The following is a 24019-nucleotide window of genomic DNA, read 5'->3' on the forward strand; positions in this document are numbered from 1 at the left end:
GACTTAACTTGAATTAAGACTTATTCTTAGTCATAATCTTCACAGCAGTCAACACTCACATTTTCTAAGCCCAGGTTCCATTGTGTACTCTCCACCATGTTCCACACTGTAACGGTAAGCAGAAGAACAGACAGTCATTGAGTGATACACCTGAACTCTCACACACACAAACACACACAGTGAGCATATAACTGGTAAGAATGTTTGTCTTAACTAGCCTGATAAGTCAAACATGTCTGATATGAAAATCGACATAAACCCTCTACATACTTGAGTTTCTCCAGTCTGCAGTGTGTATCCTCCAGTCCAGCAGAGAGCAGTCTGACTCCTGAGTCTCCTGGGTTATTGTAGCTCAGATCCAGCTCTCTCAGGTGTGAGGGGTTTGACCTCAGAGCTGAGACCAGAGAAGCACAGCCTTCCTGTGTGACTAGACAGCCTGACAGCCTGCAAAGAGTCAAATCATATTAAAATCACACTGCTATTCTTTGGTGGTGAAAATAGTGGCAGTATATTTTTCAACATATTCAGATATATCAGTGTCCTGAAACCTGCCATAGCTATTCATAAATGAATTAATCTATCATTTTTATAAATGATCATAATTTTAATTGTAGAGAGAAAAATGTATGGTACAAATATTTGAGTAGAATGATCCAGTGTAAAAAGTAGTTTCAGTCAAAAGACAGACAGTGAGATATAGATTTAGATTGTGTTGAGTACAATACACATGTTCAAAGTATTTCCATGAGTGTAGTGTATTCAACTGGATGTACTTGAATCCACTCTGAGTTTCCCGCTCTTGAGCGGTCCCCACCCCCTTTCCTTTGTCTACCAAGCAGTCATATCGGTTTCGTCCGCTAGGGACTTTTTCGTTGCATCATGTAGTAACCAATGTATGACCTATTGTGTGTGTGTGTTTATGTAATTCTGTGATTGATTAAGTTAGTTAGTAAATAAATATTTAAGCCAATTTGTATATTGCTGATTCATGATCTATGTTAGGGTTTGTGCAGATATCCAAGGGTTTGCTATGTTCAGTAATGCAACTGATGAGGTAATACAATTAATGAATAAGTGACTGTAATCGATAAGATATGAAAATATCTGAAGAGTTATATTCGGGAAATTGACACTCTATAAACAACATGTTCCCGTGGTGCCCCCACTTCCTAGTTAATTAAAGTTACATGACTAGTTTAATCGCGTAATTCAATTACAGATTGAGAATGTATTTGATAATATACAGTCTTCACATGTAATGATAGTCAACGCTACGACTTCACCATTTGGCATGTCACCATTTTCAGATACAACATGTGGAACTCTCAGAGCAACCAAAGACGAGAAAAAAAAGTACTTCCATGTAATGCTAATATTGTCCTCACATCAATTTAGTTGACCTAGAACCTTTCCAAAGTTTGATGACAACAGCCGGGAGCCTTTTTCACCCAGGTGAATTCCGTCTTCCACAAAGCCTATTCCAGAAGGAGTCAAAATAGTCGACTAACGACCCGAGTCCTTAATGGTCAGATGCATTAATCACTGGTGAAGAGACCAAAGATGGCTAAAACACTCAGTCCCACAACAGAGATGGAATTGGGCCCGAGACATTATATGTTCTGCTAATTTCTGAGCATTCTCCAAGAGTTGTAAGAAATTGTCTCTTAGCTTTACAGATTTCACGCATAATATCATAAGACCCAATATGCAACACAACTGTTTTCAGAGCAGGAATCTGTTTCTTGTTGGTGGACTTCTGATAACTCCAATATCCTAGCTCCAGGAAAACAAAGTGTACGGGTATTTCGACATCCACCGATCAATGAAACATCTCAAATCCAAAATGTTGGAGCGTAGCACCACATTTAAAACTATAAGCCTCACTGTCCAAACACATATGGTGTGGACTATGTGTCTCTGGTAAACACATGTGGATCTGGTGAACAGTTATCACTTGTTGACCAACTACAGGAATACTGACCTCAGAGTCTCCAGTTTACAGTGGGGATTCCCCAGTCCAGCAGAGAGCAGCTTCACTCCTGAATCCTTCAGGTCATTGTTACTCAGATCCAGCTCTCTCAGGTGTGAGGGGTTTGAACTGAGAACTGAGGCCAACACTTCACAGGATGTGTCTGTGAGTTTACAGCCAGTGAGTCTGCGAACACAGAAGAAATACAAAAAAAATACAAAAAAAAACACATACAACAGTAAACACATGTGGATCTGGTGAACAGTTATCACTTGTTGACCAACTATAGGAATACTGACCTCAGAGTCTCCAGTTTACAGTGGGGATTCCCCAGTCCAGCAGAGAGCAGCTTCACTCCTGAATCCTTCAGGTCATTGTTACTCAGATCCAGCTCTCTCAGGTGTGAGGGGTTTGACCTCAGAGCTGAGACCAGAGAAGCACAGCCTTCCTCTGTGATTCCACAGCCTGACAGCCTGACAAAGAGATCATCATGACTTCACAAAGACACTGTTAATTTAACGAGTAGTGTAGAAGGACAATGGCAGATGCATTTGGTTTATTCTCTCCAACAACAAACAGATTCATCTTCCGTCTCCTAGAATTGTATGGTCATAATGTTATACTGATGTGAAAATCAATGCATTTATTCAATATGTTTTTCAATATAATATTATATACATATTATATTACATATTTGTCTCTAAACTGAATATTTCTTACTGATGATTAGTTCTTATATATCATTTTATTTACTCACAGAACAGCTCTGGAGGCTTTGACCACTGGCAGCAGCCTCAGAAGTCCTTCCTCTGATCTGGTGTATTTCTTCAGGTCAAACACATCCAGCTCCTTTTCTGAAGTCAGCAACACAAAGACCAGAGCTGACCACTGTGCAGGTGACAGTTTAGCTTCTGAGAGACTTCCTGATCTCAGGAAGCTTTGGATCTCCTCCACTAGAGAATGGTCATTCAGTTCATTCAGACAGTGGAACAGATTGATGCATGTCTCTGGAGAGGGATTCTCCCTGATCTTCTCCTTGATGTACTTGACTGTTTCTTCGTGGCTCTTTGAGCTGCTTCTTGTCTTTGTCAGTAGACCTCGTAAGTGCTTCTGATTGGACTCCAGTGAGAGGCCCAGAAGGAAGCGGAGGAAAAGGTTCAGGTTTCCCGTCTCACTTTGTAAGGCTTTATCCACAGCACTCTTGTAGAACGTAACATCAGACTTGTCTTTTGTTTGCAGTTTGTCCATTAGATTCTCATTGTTGTTGATGAATGAGAGGAACACATATACAGCAGCCAGAAACTCCTGAATGCTCAGATGAACAAAGCAGTACACCTTGTCCTGGAACAGCCCACATTCCTCTTTAAAGAGCTGCGTGCACAATCCTGAGTACACTGAGGCTTCATTGACATCAACGCCAGCCTCATTCAGGTCTTCTTCATAGAAAATCAGATTGCCATTCACAAGCTGTTGAAAAGCCAATTTTCCCAGTGACAGAATTCTTTCTTTATTCCATTGTGGACCTGTCTCTTCTGTCCCAAGATACTTTTCATTCTTCTGTTTGGTATGAAACACCACAAGGTGTGTGTACATCTCAGTCAGAGTCTTGGGCATCTCTTCTCTCTTATGTTTCAGCATGTGTTCAAGGACAATTGCAGAAATCCAACAGAAGACAGGAATGTGGCACATGATGTGGAGGCTCCTTGATGTCTTTATGTGTGAGATGATTCTGCTGGCCAGGTCCTCATCACTGAATCTCTTCCTGAAGTACTCCTCCTTCTGTGGGTCATTGAACCCTTGTACCTCTGTCACCTGGTCAACACACACTGAAGGGATGTTATTGGCTGCTGCAGGTCGGGTAGTTATCCAGAGGAGAGCAGAGGGAAGCAGATTTCCCCTGATGAGATTTGTCATTAGAACATCCACTGAGGTTGACTCTGTGACGTCACAACAGATCTTGTTCTTCTGGAAGTCTAGGGGCAGTCGGCACTCATCCAGACCATCAAAGATGAACAGAACTTTGTACTTGTTGTAGTTGGAGATTCTTGATTGTTTGGTTTCTATTGAGAAGTGATTGAGGAGTTCAATGAAAGTGTGTTTGTGCTCTTTCATCAAATTCAGCTCCCGAAAAGGGAATGAAAATACAAATTGGACATCCTGATTTGCTTTTCCTTCAGCCCAGTCCAGAATGAACTTCTGCACAGAGACTGTTTTTCCAATGCCAGCGACTCCCTTTGTCAGCACAGTTCTGATAAGTTTGTCTTGTCCAGTTAAGGGTTTGAAGATATCGTTACATTTGATTGCAGTCTCTGGTCTTGCTTGTTTCCTGGTTGTTGTCTCAATCTGTCTCAGCTCATGTTCATTGTTGACCTCTCCTGTTCCACCCTCTGTGATGTAGAGCTCTGTGTAGATCTTATTGAGAAGTGTTGGGTTTCCTTGTTTAGCGATCCCCTCAAATACACATTGAAACTTCTTCTTTAGATTAGATTTGAGTTCACGTTGGCAAATCACAGCAAGCTCATCTGAATCTAGAAATAACACAGAGGATATTAATATTATGTCTGTTTTAATGCCTACAGTACTGTAGGACTGTTATAACATTTTAAATTATAATCATTCCTTCTCTTAACTGACTGTAAAAATGTGTAAATATTTACATAATGCATTACAGGCTGGTGTAACATTCTATTATTGATGATATTATTAATGTTGTCTCTCTCTCTAAATTAATCACCACAACACATCCCTGCTGCTACTTGTTGAGGTGACTAGGTGTCGTGTTAAGGCATCTACTTTAGCTGTACTTTAGCTACAGCTTTTACAAGTTATAAAACAGCATTCAACATGAGCCAGACAGATCTTACTTTTCACCAGTGTGTCAGCAAGCTCCTTCTGGTTCATTTTCCTCAGGACGTGCAGTGTGATCTTCAGAGCCCCCTCTCTGGCACTGCTCTCCTGCTGCTCATCTTCAGTGTCTACCACTTCCTTATCCTGCTTCTGACTCTCAAAACCTTCTGGGAGTTCTGGACTAAGAATCCTCTTGAACATCTTCAGCTCGTTCTTCACAAATGTCATAATATTCTGTTCAAGCAACTGAACAAAATCAAATAAATAATTTAATAAATGATTGTCAGATCAACTTTACTTGAGGTAAACAAAAACAAATGTACATAACAGGACCACATACGCTGAATATGGAGTCCAGGTCTGGTTGATGACTCTGGGAAGACTGACCACTGAGTATCTCTGACTCTGATCTCTCCTGTTGGTTTCTGTGGACAAAACATGACACACACACACACACACACACACACACACACACACACACACACACACACACACACACACACACACACACACACACACACACACACACACACACACACACACACACACACACACACACACACACACACACACACAGGGAGGGAATGTGTTTGTGTTTGTTTAATATTGTTTTAGGACTATGAAAATTGACAAAAGGATTAGTCTATGGATTATTAAAACAGCAAAAATAAAAGGGAAAATGGGAGTAGAAATGACTACAGACAGTGTTGTTTAACTCACTGACCATGACCCATGAGTTCTTCTTACCTTTGTTCTGTAGAAAAGTCTCCCTCTCTAAACTCTATAGGTAGACGCATAGATCTGTCACTCTTCATGGACACACAGCTGGGTACAGGGGAGGCTGGTCTCTCCTGCTTGATTGGACTTCAACACAACAGAGACAAACATTACATCTCTCATCTCCTCTGAGCTCAGATGGGGAAACATAAGAAAAGTTTCATTCCAAAACGCTATATATCACTTTTCAGAAATGTTGGTAAATTATATTTTATTGTTTAAAGAAATTATGAAAGAGATTGGTGTGTTTTTTCACTATCTAATCATGGCATGGGGTTGTTCAATGACAGACATGTATTTTTTTTTTAAATCTATCACTTGTTGGTTTCATTTCAGAGAGTCAAATGTAAAAAAAAAAAAAAGCTGTATATTTTCCTCACTCTCAGTGATATCAGTAGTACTGCTAGGTTTTACACAGTAATAATATATATCTGCCTCACTCTCAGAGAAGTCAGCAGTACTGCTAGGTTTTACACAGTAATAATATAAATCTGCCTCACTCTCAGAGAAATCAGTAGTACTGCTAGGTTTTACACAGTAATAATATATATCTGCCTCACTCTCAGAGAAGTCAGCAGTACTGCTAGGTTTTACACAGTAATAATATAAATCTGCCTCACTCTCAGAGAAATCAGTAGTACTGCTAGGTTTTACACAGTAATAATATATATCTGCCTCCCTCTCAGAGAAATCAGTAGTACTGATAGGTTTTATACAGTCAAATGTATACAAAGAACTACATTTTTAATAAAGTAATGTACAAATGATACACTTGTGACATCCATATTTAAATATTTTTTAAATATTTCATTTCAGAGAGTCAAATGTAAAAAAAAAAAAAAGCTGTATATTTTCCTCACTCTCAGTGATATCAGTAGTACTGCTAGGTTTTACACAGTAATAATATATATCTGCCTCACTCTCAGAGAAGTCAGCAGTACTGCTAGGTTTTACACAGTAATAATATAAATCTGCCTCACTCTCAGAGAAGTCAGCAGTACTGCTAGGTTTTACACAGTAATAATATAAATCTGCCTCACTCTCAGAGAAATCAGTAGTACTGCTAGGTTTTACACAGTAATAATATATATCTGCCTCCCTCTCAGAGAAATCAGTAGTACTGATAGGTTTTATACAGTCAAATGTATACAAAGAACTACATTTTTAATAAAGTAATGTACAAATGATACACTTGTGACATCCATATTTAAATATTTTAAAATAATAATTCAATACATGTCACGACTTCGGTCGTCGTCACCGGCTTTCTAGCTGCCACCGATCCATGTTTCTGTTTTACATTTGTTATGTCTTGAGTGTACACACCTGGTTCCCATTAAGTTATTATTATTTCCCTATTTAACCCTCTGGTTCCCATTATGTTTTGTGCCTGATTATTCCTGGAGTGTGTCATTAGATGCTTTTTTGCCCTTCCGCTTGACTTTATAAAACAGAACATTTCTACTAATCGTAGAATCACATGGTTTATTCATCTCTTTGTGACCGCCAATAAATTCAGAACAAAGTTGACTACAAATACAAAGTTGCCAATGTCTTTCCAATTGATTCAAACAAGGGACGTATCAAATGATGCTTCAAAATGAAAACCGATATGACCGCATATAAAATATAAACAGTAGGCTTTAGGTCTATTTCAATTATATTGAAATATATTGCATGTTCAATGTATTGACTTCTATTTTGCTACTTGTAGGCTACGGTCTAATTTGTCTCAATTTATTTCATGATGTGTATCCTAACATGTGCGCCAAATCTGGGATTAGGTGAATTTTTGTATCTCAATTTGGTCTCATGTAGCAAAATTTGAAATGGTGTTTTTCACATTGGATAAAAGTAGAGACTTGGGGCTAGAAAATGGTATATCATACACTACAGTTGAGGAACAATGGGAAAGTATTTCTGCTTTGAACGTTGATAAACTTGTAACCTCACTTTTGAGAAAATGGCCTTTGAATGTTTTGGTACCTACTGGAGAGCTCTTCTTTGTCTACAGGGCTGTTACTTTGGCAGATAATGTCATCTATCTAAATATTTTTGTAGATATTTTTTTATACTTCTATACTTCATTAGTATAACGATTATCAATAAGCCTGAAAATGAATTCAGTCACCTCTGGTCGAGAAACATTTATTTTCCTAGTACATTCATGGTCAAGCAAGCATTCTGCCTTCTCGCGCAAGTGAGGGGCATGTTGAGGTAACTTTGCTAAGCGCGAGGGTTGCGTGATGTAATTTATTGGCGGGCGGGAAGATGCACTCGTCTGTTCTATTCTGAGGCTGTTTAGTTCCAGTATGAGATATTAAGAAACTTGTTTTGAATGCATGTATACTAGAGTTGAGGTTAGAGCAGCTGATTATATGGCCAGAGTTCAATACCTGTTATAGTTTCTAATTATTTTCTTTCCCAAAAGCAACACAGGCCTAATACGAGATACATAGCTAACTAAAGTAATGAGTGACCATTTTAGAAAATCATGGGACATATAGTCTGTGGTTGCATGCTATTTTATGTCAATCATATTACTGCTTGTAGCCTATAACTGATGCTTCGTGGTCTTATGCTGCCATCTATTGGAAATATTTAGCAATTAAAAGTTATTAATTCATGTACAGACATTGGTGAGGCAGCAAATAAAGTGTATTTTTCTTGTTAACTCCTTAGATCAGTCTCAAACCTGCCACATCTATCCCAAGCCAATTGCTGGACTTTCACATAGAGGTTAGTTGTTCACCCAGTTCAAACCATATATTAAAAATAAAATACATGTGGCTTGTTGATCAAGTGTTCTGCCTTGCAATAATAAATATAATAATATAACTAATAACAAAATAAAAACAATAAAATGCTTAGACAGGTTTTGATTAACAAAATAATCAAAATGCTATTTCGTGCTATAATGGACTTACTAACATAATATTATTACTTAAATAGTTTATAAAAGTGTTCTAGCTACCCTACCCTAGAATTAGGGTTAAGGGTTAAGGCTAAAATAGGTTATACGTAGGGTTAGAGTTTCCGTATAGCACTTTGTGACATCTGCCGATGTAAAAAGGGATTTATAAATACATTTGATTGATTGTTAGGTTTAGGGGTTTTAAGACAAAAAACAGTAGCGGTTTATAGCTCTCTTGCTCCTCCATGTGGCCATCTGTGGGTACTACAACTCATTCACGACACCTGCTAGGCTCATAATCTGAGGTAGCAACTGTGTCAGATCTACAAATCAATTAGCTAGACCTATCCATTTGGTTTGCAACTCAGTGAACCTGCACAGCACTCGCTCAATTGAGTGCCTGCGAACAAAGTTTTCGATGTATGTCTAAGTACCCAGCAGCCAATCAGAAGAAAGAAATCGTAAAAAAAAGAAAGAAATCTTAATTTAAAAAATATATTCTGGCTGCCGCATCTTGAAAACATGGTTTTATTTAAGATGTACACCTTTTTCTGAAAATAAATATGGGCTCCCAAGTGGTGCAGTGGTCTAAGGCACTGCATCTCAGTGCTAGCAGCATCACTACAACCCCCCTGGTTCGATTACAGACTATCACAACCGGCTGTGATTGGGATTTCTCTGACTTTGGTGGGTGTAGGCTGTCATTAACTATCTTGCCTAGTGAAATAAATGTTTTTTTTTTAAATCCAAGAAAATCACCATGACCAAAAAATGCTTAATGTTTGATGGCTATGCTCTAGCACTGTGGGTCACCACAACGTGTACACAGATGCTTAATGTTTGATGGCTATGCGCTAGCACTGTAGGTCACCACAACGTGTACACAGATGAGCAGTGAGCGTGCTCACAAATTAGCCGTGACCCTGTTAATAATAAGTTACCTGAGGTCAGCGTTCACGGTTTATGCCGCCAGGTCTCATTGATAACAATAGAGAAGCTGCCATTGTAAAGCAGAACAATGGGCGATGGAATAGAACGTTCAGAAGGTGAGTTGGTGCCACGGTGCTCAATAGAACTAATAGGAGCTGGCAGGGTGAAAAATGACCTGAAATAAGGTCTGTTTTTGCACAATTAATTCATAACTAGGGGCATAAGGTAATATTATGAAACTGGGCTTCATGGCAGATGCAATGAACTAGTTTTTATCAGAACAAAAAGCGTTGTTAAAAATGGAATGTGTCCAGCCTACTTGAGGAGCCACGGAAATAATATTAAAAAGTCTGGTCCTTGGACAGAGGGGTTAAACACTAAAGTCCATCTAGGGAAGAGAGGAGAACCGGATAGAGGTAGCCAGCATCCGTCAACAAGAGAGGGAGACGCCCTCCACGTATTATACAGGTGGAAGAAACAACCGGGGAGCTCCATCGGTTCACAAGAAATGCAGGCAGCCGGTGATGATGTAGTGGCAGCTAGGATAACTATGATGCTGCTGGTAGAGTAGCTAGCTAGCTTACCTAGCTGTACCAACTAGCTTGGCTAGCTAGCAGGCCGTTCGTCTGTCCCTCGTCTCGAGGATGATGACGAATCTGGTGAACCACAAAATGAAACATGGATAGGGAGTGAAAAGGATCTGGCTACACTCATACTGTCCCTGACCATTAAGCAAAAAGCAAATTGAACAATAAACTTTGGCGTCTCAACACTGTAGCGAATTTTGTTGTTATTCACCAAGATCACCTCATCCCACTCTGCGCGTATAACTGGACAATATCCTTGGCGTCAAACCGAACGTGGACGCAGACGCAACGCGGACATGAGCAGTGCAACACAATCAACTAAACCCAGTCTTTACAGTGGGTTACTTTAGTAATATTTTTTTATTTTATTATTATGTTAAACATTCTACGTTTTTTATAACAATATTTTGAGATCTGGGCCCATATCCACAGAGCGTCTCAGAGTAGAAAATTGGTCGTATAAGTGCTGAGAATAAAGACATTTGACATTTATGGGTATAAATTAAAGCTATGCATGAAGTCTCTAGTCCCACCTAGTCGGCAGATATTTAGGACACCTTGTGAGCTGTCCTAAGTAGTTAAGAGTTAACAGCAGGTGTCTTAATAATATTATAGAATAATGCAGCGAGTCAGTGGTTCCTGCACCACATGTAATTGCTTTGTAGTAGTTAAAAATAATATTTTGATATTTCTATACCATGTATGTCTGCATAGCATTTTGTCTTCATTTTGGCAGATTAACTCTTGCTTATTTCTGAAGATTACCTCAGGTTTTCGTCCAGTGGCTAAGGAGTTGGAGCTGTGGCTGAAAGGTGGCTGGTTCGAATCCCAAAATGGGTGGACTTGATCTGACCGCTGGAGGGCTGCTGGGTTCACGTCCTCAAAACATTCACCTTTTGATGATCAGAACTCTAGAGGTTCTTCTTCACTGAACCCAAAAATATGTATACCTTTTAGTGGTTCCATATACACTGCTCAAAAAAATAAAGGGAACACTTAAACAACACAATGTAACTCCAAGTCAATCACACTTCTGTGAAATCAAACTGTCCACTTAGGAAGCAACACTGATTGACAATAAATTTCACATGCTGTTGTGCAAATGGAATAGACAAAAGGTGGAAATTATAGGCAATTAGCAAGACACCCCCAAAAAAGGACTGATTCTGCAGGTGGTGACCACAGACCACTTCTCAGTTCCTATGCTTCCTGGCTGATGTTTTGGTCACTTTTGAATGCTGGCGGTGCTCTCACTCTAGTGGTAGCATGAGACGGAGTCTACAACCCACACAAGTGGCTCAGGTAGTGCAGTTCATCCAGGATGGCACATCAATGCGAGCTGTGGCAAAAAGGTTTGCTGTGTCTGTCAGCGTAGTGTCACAGAAAACCTGTTTCTGACCGTTTGAGCAGACACATGCACATTTGTGGCCTGCTGGAGGTCATTTTGCAGGGCGCTGGCAGTGCACCTCCTTGCACAAAGGCGGAGGTAGCGGTCCTGCTGCTGGGTTGTTGCCCTCCTACGGCCTCCTCCACGTCTCCTGATGTACTGGCCTGTCTCCTGGTAGCGCCTCCATGCTCTGGACACTACGCTGACAGACACAGCAAACCTTTTTGCCACAGCTCGCATTGATGTGCCATCCTGGATGAACTGCACTACCTGAGCCACTTGTGTGGGTTGTAGACTCCGTCTCATGCTACCACTAGAGTGAGAGCACCGCCAGCATTCAAAAGTGACCAAAACATCAGCCAGGAAGCATAGGAACTGAGAAGTGGTCTGTGGTCACCACCTGCAGAATCAGTCCTTTTTTGGGGGTGTCTTGCTAATTGCCTATAATTTCCACCTTTTGTCTATTCCATTTGCACAACAGCATGTGAAATTTATTGTCAATCAGTGTTGCTTCCTAAGTGGACAGTTTGATTTCACAGAAGTGTGATTGACTTGGAGTTACATTGTGTTGTTTAAGTGTTCCCTTTATTTTTTTGAGCAGTGTATGAAGGAAGTTTCAGAAGCCTTTTTGGTTCTATAAGGAACCTTATTTTCTAAGAGTGTATAATTAACACGTTTTTCTTTTGATTATTTAATTATCTACATCATGTTATTTCAAATTATCCCTTTGGAGCGAAACATCAAATTGTTAAAAACAATCCTGAATTGGGCATGGCTATAAATTGGGCAATTGAAGGCATCTAGGGCGTAATATGTGTTGGATGAAAATGAACATTGTATGCAACGTTGTAGACAACATTATTGGCAAGGGACTTGATGCCTACTGTGCCAAAGCTATTTAGAGTTGTTAAACGGGTGTGAAGAGTGAGTTGATATAACGGTAATATTGTCAAAATTCTGCTTGTAAAAACGATTTTTCAACGATTGGTTAAAAAAATATGCATTCCATTATATTAGTCAATAATTAAGAGTAGCAAAGTGGTCGTGTTGTGAAAATTCTATCAAATGTCTAACATTGCATCGAGTACAGTCAGGGTGCCGCGGAACCCCTGCAGTACCTCCACAGACCCCTGATTGAGAACTCCTGATTTAGTAGATGCTCTTATCCAGTGAGATTTACAATAAGTGCATTCATCTTAAAGATAGCTATTTATTTTGGAAATAAACATAATAAATTCTTCATATCATTGTCATCTTACCTCTTAGCTTTGGTGTCATGTCCCCCAGAGAGATGCATTTTAGAGGCAGGGCCCCCCTCCTCTCTCTCCCCAGAGAGACCCATTGTAGAGCACTGTCCCCTAAACAGAGATCCAACATGGTGGTTGTGGTTAACACAGTGACAACTAAACAGAGTGTAACGGCTGTCGTCGGTGGATGAAGGTGAGGACCAAGGTGCAGCGTGGTAAGTGTTCATGATGTTTAATAATCATCAAAACAGAACACTGAAAAACAAAATAACAAAGAAACAACCGAAAACAGTTCTGTCTGGTGCAGACACACAAAGACTGAAAATAACCACCCACAAAACCCAACAGAAAACAGGGTACCTAAATATGGTTCCCAAAAACGCCATTTGGGTTGCGCGTTATGTTCAGAAAACCAAAGTCTCGTTCCGTTCGACGAAAATTGCAAAAAGTATCCGTAATGTTCGTAGAAACATGTCAAATGTTTTTTATAATCAATCCTCAGGTTGTTTTTAACAAACATAATCGATAATATTTCAACCGGACCATAACCTATTCAATAAAAGAGAGAAAGAAAATGGAGAGCTATCCCTCTCGCGCGCAGGAACTAATCAAAGGACACCTGACTAGTTTTGAAAAATCTCGCTCATTTTTCAAAATAAAAGCCTGAAACTATGTCTACAGCCTGGTCACAGCCTGAGGAATCTGGTTGATACCCCTTTAAATGGAAAAAAGACGGGCAAGGAAACACAGATTTAAAAAAATCACTTCCGGGTTAGATTTCCTCAGGTTTTCGCCTGCAGAATCAGTTTTGTTATACTCACAGACAATATTTTGACAGTTTTTGACAGTTTTGGAAACTTTGGAGTGTTTTCTATCCTAATCTGTAAATTATATGCATATTCTACGATCTGGGCCTGAGAAAATGTCCGTTTACCTTGGGAACGTTATTTTAAGAAAATAAAAAAAATCTGACCCCTTGCTCAGAACATGAGAACATATGAAAGCTGGTGGTTCCTTTTAACATGAGTCTAAAATATTCCCAAGTAAGAAGTTTTAGGTTGTAGTTATTATAGGAATTATTGGACTATTTCTCTCTATACCATTTGTATTTCATATACCTTTGACTATTGGATGCTCTTATAGGCACTTTAGTATTGCCAGTGTAACAGTATAGCTTCCGTCCCTCTCCTCGCCCCTACCTGGGCTCGAACCAGGAACACATTGAAGCATCGTTACCCACCCTCGAAGCATCATTACCCATCGTTCCACAACTACTCCAAGTCTCAGAGCGAGTGACGTCACCGACGTCACCGACGCACTCCGCTAACTAGCTAGCCATTTCACATCGGTTACACCAGCCTAATCTCGGGAGTTGATAGGCTTGAAGTCATAAACAGCTCAATGCTTGAAGCACATCGAAGAGCTGCTGGGAAACGCACGAAAGTGCTGTTTGAATGAATGCTTATGAGCCTGCTGCTGCCTGTCATCGCTCAGTCAGTCTGCTCTATCAAATATCAAATCATAGACTTAATTATAACATAATAACACACAGAAATACGAGCCTTTGGTCATTGATATTGTCGAATCCGGGAACTATCATTTCAAAAACCAAACGTTTATTCTTTCAGTGAAATTCGGAACCGTTCCGTATTTTATCTAACGGGTAGCATCCATAAGTCTAAATATTGCTGTTACATTGTACAACCTTCAATGTTATGTCATAATTATGAACAATTGTGGCAAATTAATTACGATCTTTGTTAGGAATAAATGGACTTCACACAGTTCGCAACGAGCCAGGCGGCCCAAACTGCTGCATATACCCTGACTGCTTGCACGGAACGCAAGAGCAGTGACATTATTTCCCTAATTATAAGAAATTCATGTTAGCAGGCAATATTAACTAAATATGCAGGTTTAAAAATATATACTTGTGTAATGATTTTAAAGAAAGGCATTGATGTTTATGGGTAGGTTTGGTGCAACGACAGTGCTAAATCATCACCCGTTTAGCGAAGTAGGCTGTGATTTGATGAGAAATTAACAGGCACCGCATCGATTATATACAACGCAGGACACGCTAGATAAACTGGTAATATGTTAAGATTGATTGTTTTTATAAGATAAGTTTAATGCTAGCTAGCAACTTACCTTGGCTTCTTGCTGCCCTCGCGGAACAGGTAGTCAGCCTGCCATGCATGCTCCTCGTGGAGTGCAATGTAAGGCAGGTGGTTAGAGCGTTGGACTAATAATCGGAAGGTTGCAAAAACGAATCCCCGAGCTGACAAGTAAAAATCTGTCGTTCTGCCCCTGAACAAGGCAGTTAACCCACCGTTCCTAGGCCGTCATTGAAAATAAGAATGTGTTCTTAACTGACTTGCCTGGTTAAATAAAGGTGTAAAAAAAAAAAAAAAAAGATTCGGTGTCCAAAACTACCGATTTCCGATTGTTATGAAAACTTGAAATCGGCCCTAATTAATCGGCCATTCCGATGAATCAGTCGACCTCTAATGTAGATCAAGGTCTATACCTCAGCTATAGCCTACATATCATAGATGACCAGCCTAAACCTGTTCAGATCAGTCCACATAATGTTATAGGCTTACCAGTAGCAGGACAGAGCATGTTCACTATATATACAAAAATATGTGGACACCCCTTCAAATTAGTGGATTCGGCTATTTCAGCCACACCCGTTGCTGACAGGTGTATAAAATCGAGCAGACTGCCATGCAATCTCCATAGACAAAACATTGGCAGTAGAATGACCCGTACTGAAGAGCTCAGTGACTTTCAACATGGCACCATCATAGGATGCCACCTTTCCAACAAGTCAGTTCGTCAAATTCCTGTCCTGGTAGAGCTGCCCCGGTCAACTGTAAGTGCTGTTATTGTGAAGTGGAAACGTCTAGGAGCAACAACGGCTCAACCGTGAAGTGGTAGGCTACACAAGCTCACAGAATGGGCCCGCCAAGTGCGGAAGCGCATAAAAAATGTCTGTCCTCGGTAGCAACACTCACTACCGAGTTCCAAACTGCAACGTCAGCAAAATATCTGTTAGTCCGGAACTTCATGAAATTAGTTTCTATGGCCACAAGATCACCATGCGCAATGCCAAGCATCGGCTTGAGTGGTGTAAAGCTCGCCACCATTGGACTCTGGAGCAGTGGAAACGTGTTCTTTGGTGTTATGAATCACTGTTCACCATCTGGCAGTCCTACGGACGAATCTGGGTTTGGCAGATGGCAGGAAAATGCTACCTGCCCGAATGCATAGTGCCAACTGTACAGTTTGATGGAGGAGGAATAATGGTCTGGGCTGTTTTTCATGGTTCGGGCTAGGCCCCCTAGTTCTAGTGAAGAGAAATCTTAACGCTACATCATAAAATTACATTCTAGACGATTCTGTGCTTCTTGTGGCAACAGTTTGGGGAAGGCCCTTTCCTGTTTCAGCATGACAATGTCCCCGTGCACAAAGCGAGGTCCATACAGAAATGGCTTGTCGAGATTGGTATGGAAGAACTTGACTGGCCTTCACAGAGCCCTGACCTCAACCAATCGAACACCTTTGGGATGAATTGGAACGCCGACTGCGAGCCAGGCCTAATCGCCCAAGATCAGTGCCCGACCTCCCTAATGCTATTGTGGCTGAATGGAAGCATGTCCCCGCAGCAATGTTCCAACATCTAGTGGAAAGCCTTCCCAGAAGAGTGGAGGCTGTTATAGCAGCAACTTCCCAGAGTACTTTTTATATATTTGAACAACTTTTACTTTTACTTCACTTACATTCATGAAGAAAATGATGTACTTTTTACTCCGTATATTTTCCCTGACACCCAAAAGTACTCGTTACATTTTGAATGCTTAGCAGGACAGACAATGGTTTAATTCACACACTTATCAAGAGAACATCCCTGGTCATCCCTACTGCCTCTGATCTGGCAGACTCACTAAACACAAATGCTTTTTTTTTTTTAAATGATGTCTGAGTGTTTGAGTGTGACCCTCGCTATCCGTAAATTAAAATAACAAGAAAATTGTGCTGTCTGGCTTGTTAATATAAGGAATTATAAATTATTACTACTTTACATTTACTTTTGATACTTAATAATATTTAAAACCAAATAATTTTAGACTTTTCCTAAAGTAGTATTTTACTGGGTGACTTTCACTTTTACTTGAGTCATGTTCTATGAAGGATCTTTACTTTTACTCCAGTTTGAGAACTGAGTTCTGTTTCCACCACTGTTCTAACGTTCCATATGAGACACAGTTTCAACAGACATTCTGGAACTGCGTCGGCTACAAAGTTACTTTCAATTTCATATAAGGAAATAAAGAGACGGTCACTGGGTGAATTTGTTTGCATTGCCCGGCTCCCCGGGAGCGCAGAGTTTGCGTATTTTAGACCATTCCATTGGTCCTTAAAATAAATGTCCACTCAGCTGTAGCACCGGGCCATGCAAAACGAACTTCCCACTGTCGCAGGGCACTGAGACACAGAGTTCTAAACCCAGACACGTTTCTTCAAGACATCTCTCTTACATGATTTTAGATAAACATATAATTTACTCGAAACCAAGGTTAGCTGTGTTTTTTTCTTCCAAAATGTGACTTACTGTAGGACTGTAATAATTGTAAGCAGGCCTACAAACCCAAAAGGTTTTTATTTGAGAATGTTCATTTGTATGCCTCAAATATTAAACTGTCTTAAAATATTTGATGATTAGTTGAATCAGGTGTGTAAGTGCTGGTAAGAACAAAAGGATTGAGAAACCCTGAGATAAACATAAAACCATATCATTGAAAAGCTCCTCCACCATCTTTACCAGACGTTTTACTGATAACATGTATACCTACTGATTAGTTTACACTTTGAAAACTTCTGTCTGTCAGCAACTCAGCTCAAGTAGCAGTTCTACTAACTAGTAATATCTCATTCCAGATAATCATTCTCTTACTCTGTCCTTTAGAATAAATTATTGTTCAGGATTACTTACTTATTTGTCAGTCATCTCCATATAGCGTTTTCTGCTCTGTTGTCTCAAAATGGATCCTGAACAAAATAACAACTTTACTTTCTGTTTCAGCTCAGCCCGCCTCCCGAGTGGTGCAGAGTCCCGCCTCTTGCGTCACTGCAGTACCTGGTTCGAATCCAGGCTGCATGTTTGGGAGTCCCATAGGGTGGCGCACAATTGGCCCAGCGTCGTCAAGGTTTGGCCGGGGTAGGTCGTCAATGTTAATAAGAATTTGTTCTGACTTACCTAGTTAAATATAAAAAAATAAAATATCTTCCACTAGATAGTAGTAAACACCTGCTGTAACCTGACTCTACAGCAGTATCATTATGATATAAAAAGCTAAACTGATCTGACATCAGCTCTCCTATGAATACTGTCACAGGTTTACAGCAGTATCATTATGATATAAAAAGCTAAACTGATCTGAGATCAGCTCTCCTATAAATACTGTCACAGGTTTACAGCAGTATCATTATGATATAAAAAGCTAAACTGATCTGAGATCAGCTCTCCTATGAATACTGTCACATGTTTACAGCAGCTGACAGTTGCAACTTCATCGCTACTAACTCAAACTACCTTGGTTTAAATAAAGACAATATATGTAAAGATAAAAAGGTATATAACTTCTAAATCATGAGCCTCATCTTGAGGAGTATGTGATTGGATGTTATAGACCCCCATCTGAACAGTTTCTTTCCCCATGCTGTGGCCCTCAGCAACTGGCCATCTGGCCCATAGAGACTAAATGACGATGCTGTGGCCCTCACCAACTGGCCATCTGGCCCATAGAGAATAAATGACTATGCTTTGGCCCTCACCAACTGGCCATCTGGCCCATAGAGACTAAATGACTATGCTGTGGCCCTCACCAACTGGCCATCTGGCCCATAGAGAATAAATGACTATGCTGTGGCCCTCACCAACTTAGCCAAATGACCCATAGAGACTAAATGACTATGCACTCTACGCTGCACAACGCATCAACGGGGATGTAGTGGAGGGTAAACCTACGCGCTTACGCGCTTACGCACCTTTTTATTTGTAAAATAGCGTAAACTCAAATGTGTATTCTGTTAATGATCGTTTACCCACGTATCATGCGTTCCCAACGTTAAGCCTAAATTCCATCGTGGAAACCGGGTCCAGGTTGGTCAGCATGATAAAGAATCATATCTCAAGCCTACTCTGTCTGTTGAATGTCTGATTACGACCTAACTTTATAATAGTTATATGTAGCCTAGACTTACCAGAGTCTGCCCGTCTGTCCTTCAAATCAACACATTTATCCTGCTTCTAATGTTGCCGAGAAATGCGCGCTACAGTTTCAACAGCTGTTTTGTAAATGCGTAGACCACACCCTTACTTTCACTTTCATATGAGGAAATCACGTCACTTCTGACGTCACTGGTGTATGGTACAATAATGACGACGGAACCCTGTGAGATCTACTAACTAGTAATAATAAGTAATTCCATGTATTTATTCTCTTTCTCTGTCCTTTATTGTTCAGAAATACTTTATTTGTACTTCTCTCCATATAGTGTTTTCTGCTCTGTCATCTCACCATGGATCCTGCACTCAGCCATCTCCCCACCCCGATAATAAAGTGTTTTATTAGTATCTTCCACTAGATGGTAGTAAACACCTGCTCTAACTAGACGTTACAACAGCATTCCTTATGCATACAGGCAGTGTCTGAGGATGAGTGCTGATCTAGGATCAGGTCCCCCCTGCCCATGTAATCTGATTCATTATGATCTAGGATCAGGTCCCCCCTCTCCATGTATTCTGATTCATTATGATCTAGGATCAATTCCCCTCTCCATGTAATCTGATTCATTATGATCTAGGATCAGGTCCCTCCTCTCCATGTAATCTGATTCATTATGATCTAGGATAAGGTCCTCCTCTTCATGTAATCTGATTCATTATGATCTAAGATCAGGTCCCTCCTCTCCATGTAATCTGATTTATTATGATCTAGGATCAGGTTCCCCTCTCCATGTAATCTGATTCATTATGATCTCGGATCAGGTCCCTTCCTAAGCCAGGATTCAGACACGGCTAGGACATCTGGACATCAGGCCAGCACCGGAAATCCTTCATAACCACCTTCTCCTCAAGGACCACGTAGACTCTTCCTGGATGGAATGGCACAGCAGCTACAGTGGGGAGAACAAGTATTTGAGACACTACCGATTTTGCAGGTTTTCCTACTTACAAAGCATGTAGAGGTCTGTAATTTTTATCATAGGTACACTTCAACTGTGAGAGACGGAATCTAAAACAAAAATCCAGAAAATCACATTGTATGATTTTTAAGTAATTAATTTGAATTTTATTAGACTGCTATATGACTGCTATATGAATGTGCTCAGTATAGTACTGTATAGACTGAATGTCCTCAGTATAGTACTGTATAGACTGCTGTATGAATGTGCTCAGTATAGTACTGTATAGACTGCTGTATGAATGTGCTCAGTATAGTACTGTATAGACTGCTGTATGAATGTCCTCAGTATAGTACTGTATAGACTGCTGTATGAATGTGCTCAGTATAGTACTGTATAGACTGCTGTATGAATGTGCTCAGTATAGTACTGTATAGACTGAATGTCCTCAGTATAGTACTGTATAGACTCCTGTATGAATGACCTCAGTATAGTACTGTATAGACTGCTATATGAATGTCCTCTGTATAGTACTGTATAGACTGCTGTATGAATGTGCTCAGTATAGTACTGTATAGACTGCTGTATGAATGTGCTCAGTATAGTACTGTATAGACTGAATGTCCTCAGTATAGTACTGTATAGACTGCTGTATGAATCTGCTCAGTATAGTACTGTATAGACTGCTGTATGAATGTGCTCAGTATAGTACTGTATAGACTGAATGTCCTCAGTATAGTACTGTATAGACTGCTGTATGAATGTTCTCAGTATAGTACTGTATAGACTGAATGTCCTCAGTATAGTACTGTATAGACTGCTGTATGAATGTGATCAGTATAGTTTTGTATAGACTGAATGTCCTCAGTATAGTACTGTATAGACTGCTATATGAATGTGATCAGTATAGTTTTGTATAGACTGAATGTCCTCAGTATAGTACTGTATAGACTGCTGTATGAATGTGCTCAGTATAGTACTGTATAGACTGAATGTCCTCAGTATAGTACTGTATAGACTGCTGTATGAATGTGCTCAGTATAGTACTGTATAGACTGAATGTCCTCAGTATAGTACGGTATAGACTGCTGTATGAATGTGCTCAGTATAGTACTGTATAGACTGCTATATGAATGTCCTCAGTATAGTACTGTATAGACTGCTGTATGTGTTATGCAGATGAATGAGGACCCAAAAGCGACGTAATAGTAACAGAGTCTTTATTCCAGTATAAAACAAATAATGATACTCCTGGATATAAATCAATGGAAATCCAAAACAGGAAACTGAAATCCTCTCGTCAATAGAGAGGAACGACTGGAGACGCGACCACAGACTGCAGGTCGCTTCAGGAAGGCACAGGCCGTAGCTGACATAGACACCTGCTCACACGCAGCATCTGAAGAAGGCAAAAGAACACGACAGGGCGGAACAAGACACAGGAACTGTAAACATCAAACAAGAATCCGACAAGGACAGGAGCGGAAAACAGAGGGAGAAATAGGGACTCTAATCAGAGGGCAAAATAGGGGACAGGTGTGAAAGAGTAAATGAGGTCGTAGGGAGAATGAGAAACAGCTGGGAGCATGAACGGAACGATAGAGAGAGAGAAAGAGAAAGAACCTAATAAGACCAGCAGAGGGAAGCACAGGGACAAGACATGATCAAAGACAAAACATGACAGTACCCCCCCACTCACCGAGCGCCTCCTGGCGCACTCGAGGAGGAACCCTGGCGGCAACGAAGGAAATCATCGATCAACGAACGGTCCAGCACGTCCCGAGATGGAACCCAACTCCTCTCCTCAGGACCGTAACCCTCCCAATCCACTAAGTACTGGTGACCACGTCCCCGAGAACGCATGTCCATGATCTTCCGTACCTTGTAAATAGGAGCGCCCTCGACAAGGACGGGGGGGGGGGAGGGGAGACGAACGGGGGCGCGAAGAAAAGGCTTGACACAGGAGACATGGAAGACAGGGTGGACGCGACGAAGATGTTGCGGAAGAAGCAGTCGCACAGCGACAGGATTGACGACCTGAGAGACACGGAACGGACCAATGAACCGCGGAGTCAACTTGCGAGAAGCTGTCGTAAGGGGAAGGTTACGAGTGGAAAGCCACACTCTCTGACCGCGACAATACCTAGGACTCTTAATCCTACGCTTATTGGCGGCTCTCACAGTCTGCGCCCTGTAACGGCAAAGTGCAGACCTGACCCTCCTCCAGGTGCGCTCACAACGTTGGACAAAAGCCTGAGCGGAGGGAACGCTGGACTCGGCGAGCTGGGACGAAAACAGAGGAGGCTGGTAGCCAAGACTACTCTGAAACGGGGACAGCCCGGTAGCAGACGAAGGAAGCGAGTTGTGAGCGTACTCAGCCCAGGGGAGCTGTTCTGCCCAAGACGCAGGGTTTCGAAACGAAAGGCTGCGTAAAATGCGACCAATCGACTGATTGGCCCTTTCTGCTTGACCGTTAGACTGGGGATGAAACCCGGAAGAGAGACTGACGGAAGCACCAATCAAACGACAGAACTCCCTCCAAAACTGTGACGTGAATTGCGGACCTCTGTCTGAAACGGCGTCTAACGGGAGGCCATGAATTCTGAACACATTCTCAATGATGATTTGTGCCGTCTCCTTAGCGGAAGGAAGCTTAGCGAGGGGAATGAAATGTGCCGCCTTAGAGAACCTATCGATAACCGTAAGAATCACAGTCTTCCCCGCAGACGAAGGCAGACCGGTAATAAAGTCTAAGGCGATGTGAGACCATGGTCGAGAAGGAATGGGAAGCGGTCTGAGACGACCGGCAGGAGGAGAGTTACCTGACTTAGTCTGCGCGCAGTCCGAACAAGCAGCCACGAAACGACGCGTGTCCCGCTCCTGAGTAGGCCACCAAAACCGCTGGCGAATAGAAGCAAGCGTACCCCGAACGCCGGGGTGGCCAGCTAACTTGGCAGAGTGAGCCCACTGAAGAACAGCCAGACGAGTAGAGACAGGAACGAACAGAAGGTTACTAGGACAAGCGCGCGGCGACGCAGTGTGAGTGAGTGCTTGCTTTACCTGTCTCTCAATTCCCCAGACAGTCAACCCGACAACACGCCCTTCAGGGAGAATCCCCTCGGGGTCGGTAGAAGCCACAGAAGAACTAAAGAGACGGGATAAGGCATCAGGCTTGGTGTTCTTATTTCCCGGACGATAGGAAATCACGAACTCGAAACGAGCGAAAAACAACGCCCAACGAGCTTGACGTGCATTAAGTCGTTTGGCCGAACGGATGTACTCAAGGTTCTTATGGTCAGTCCAAACGACAAAAGGAACGGTCGCCCCCTCCAACCACTGTCGCCATTCGCCTATGGCTAAGCGGATGGCGAGCAGTTCGCGGTTACCCACATCATAGTTGCGTTCCGATGGCGACAGGCGATGAGAAAAGTAAGCGCAAGGATGGACCTTATCGTCAGACTGGAAGCGCTGAGACAGAATGGCTCCCACGCCCACCTCTGAAGCGTCAACCTCGACAATGAATTGTTTAGTGACGTCAGGAGTAACAAGGATAGGAGCGGATGTAAAACGCTTCTTGAGGAGATCAAAAGCTCCCTGGGCGGAACCGGACCACTTAAAGCAAGTCTTGACAGAAGTCAGAGCGGTGAGAGGGGCAGCCACTTGACCGAAATTACGAATGAAACGCCGATAGAAATTAGCGAAACCGAGAAAACGCTGCAACTCGACACGTGACTTAGGGACGGGCCAATCGCTGACAGCCTGGACCTTAGCGGGATCCATCTGAATGCCTTCAGCGGAAATAACAGAACCGAGAAAAGTGACAGAGGAGACATGAAAGGCGCACTTCTCAGCCTTCACGTAGAGACAATTCTCTAAAAGGCGCTGGAGTACACGTCGAACGTGCTGAACATGAATCTCGAGTGACGGTGAAAAAATCAGGATATCGTCAAGGTAAACGAAAACAAAAATGTTCAGCATGTCTCTCAGTACATCATTAACTAATGCCTGAAAGACAGCTGGAGCATTAGCGAGACCGAACGGCAGAACGCGGTATTCAAAATGCCCTAACGGAGTGTTAAACGCCGTTTTCCACTCGTCCCCCTCTCTGATGCGTACGAGATGGTAAGCGTTACGAAGGTCCAACTTAGTAAAGCACCTGGCTCCCTG

At 41.6% G+C, this 24019-nt stretch overlaps 2 protein-coding genes across 10 annotated transcripts in view; one reads left to right on the forward strand and one right to left on the reverse strand.

Moving 5' to 3' along the window:
• The window catches only part of LOC139562713 (NLR family CARD domain-containing protein 3-like), a 287993-nt gene that overhangs the window by 239439 nt on the left and 24535 nt on the right, over nucleotides 1-24019 (reverse strand). For 3 of the 8 annotated variants that reach the window (XM_071380663.1, XM_071380664.1, XM_071380662.1), the window contains 3 exons: nucleotides 2269-2442; nucleotides 1982-2155; nucleotides 271-444 (listed from right to left, as the gene is read on the reverse strand). In XM_071380663.1, coding sequence (XP_071236764.1) covers nucleotides 271-444; nucleotides 1982-2155; nucleotides 2269-2442 — 522 coding nt within the window. Of the gene's footprint in view, nucleotides 1-270; nucleotides 445-1981; nucleotides 2156-2268; nucleotides 2443-2726; nucleotides 4498-4833; nucleotides 5063-5156; nucleotides 5242-5563; nucleotides 5681-12670; nucleotides 12770-17657; nucleotides 17922-18928; nucleotides 19068-24019 lie in introns of those variants that run through there. The other 5 variants (XM_071380666.1, XM_071380665.1, XM_071380668.1 and 2 more) reach the window with 4 other exon arrangements.
• LOC139562714 (NLR family CARD domain-containing protein 3-like) overlaps nucleotides 1-24019 on the forward strand; it is a 473339-nt gene that overhangs the window by 170964 nt on the left and 278356 nt on the right. The gene's annotated exons all lie outside the window — the stretch shown is intronic.

The sequence above is a fragment of the Salvelinus alpinus genome, chromosome 32 (assembly GCF_045679555.1).
Source record: "Salvelinus alpinus chromosome 32, SLU_Salpinus.1, whole genome shotgun sequence".
NCBI lineage: Eukaryota > Metazoa > Chordata > Actinopteri > Salmoniformes > Salmonidae > Salvelinus > Salvelinus alpinus.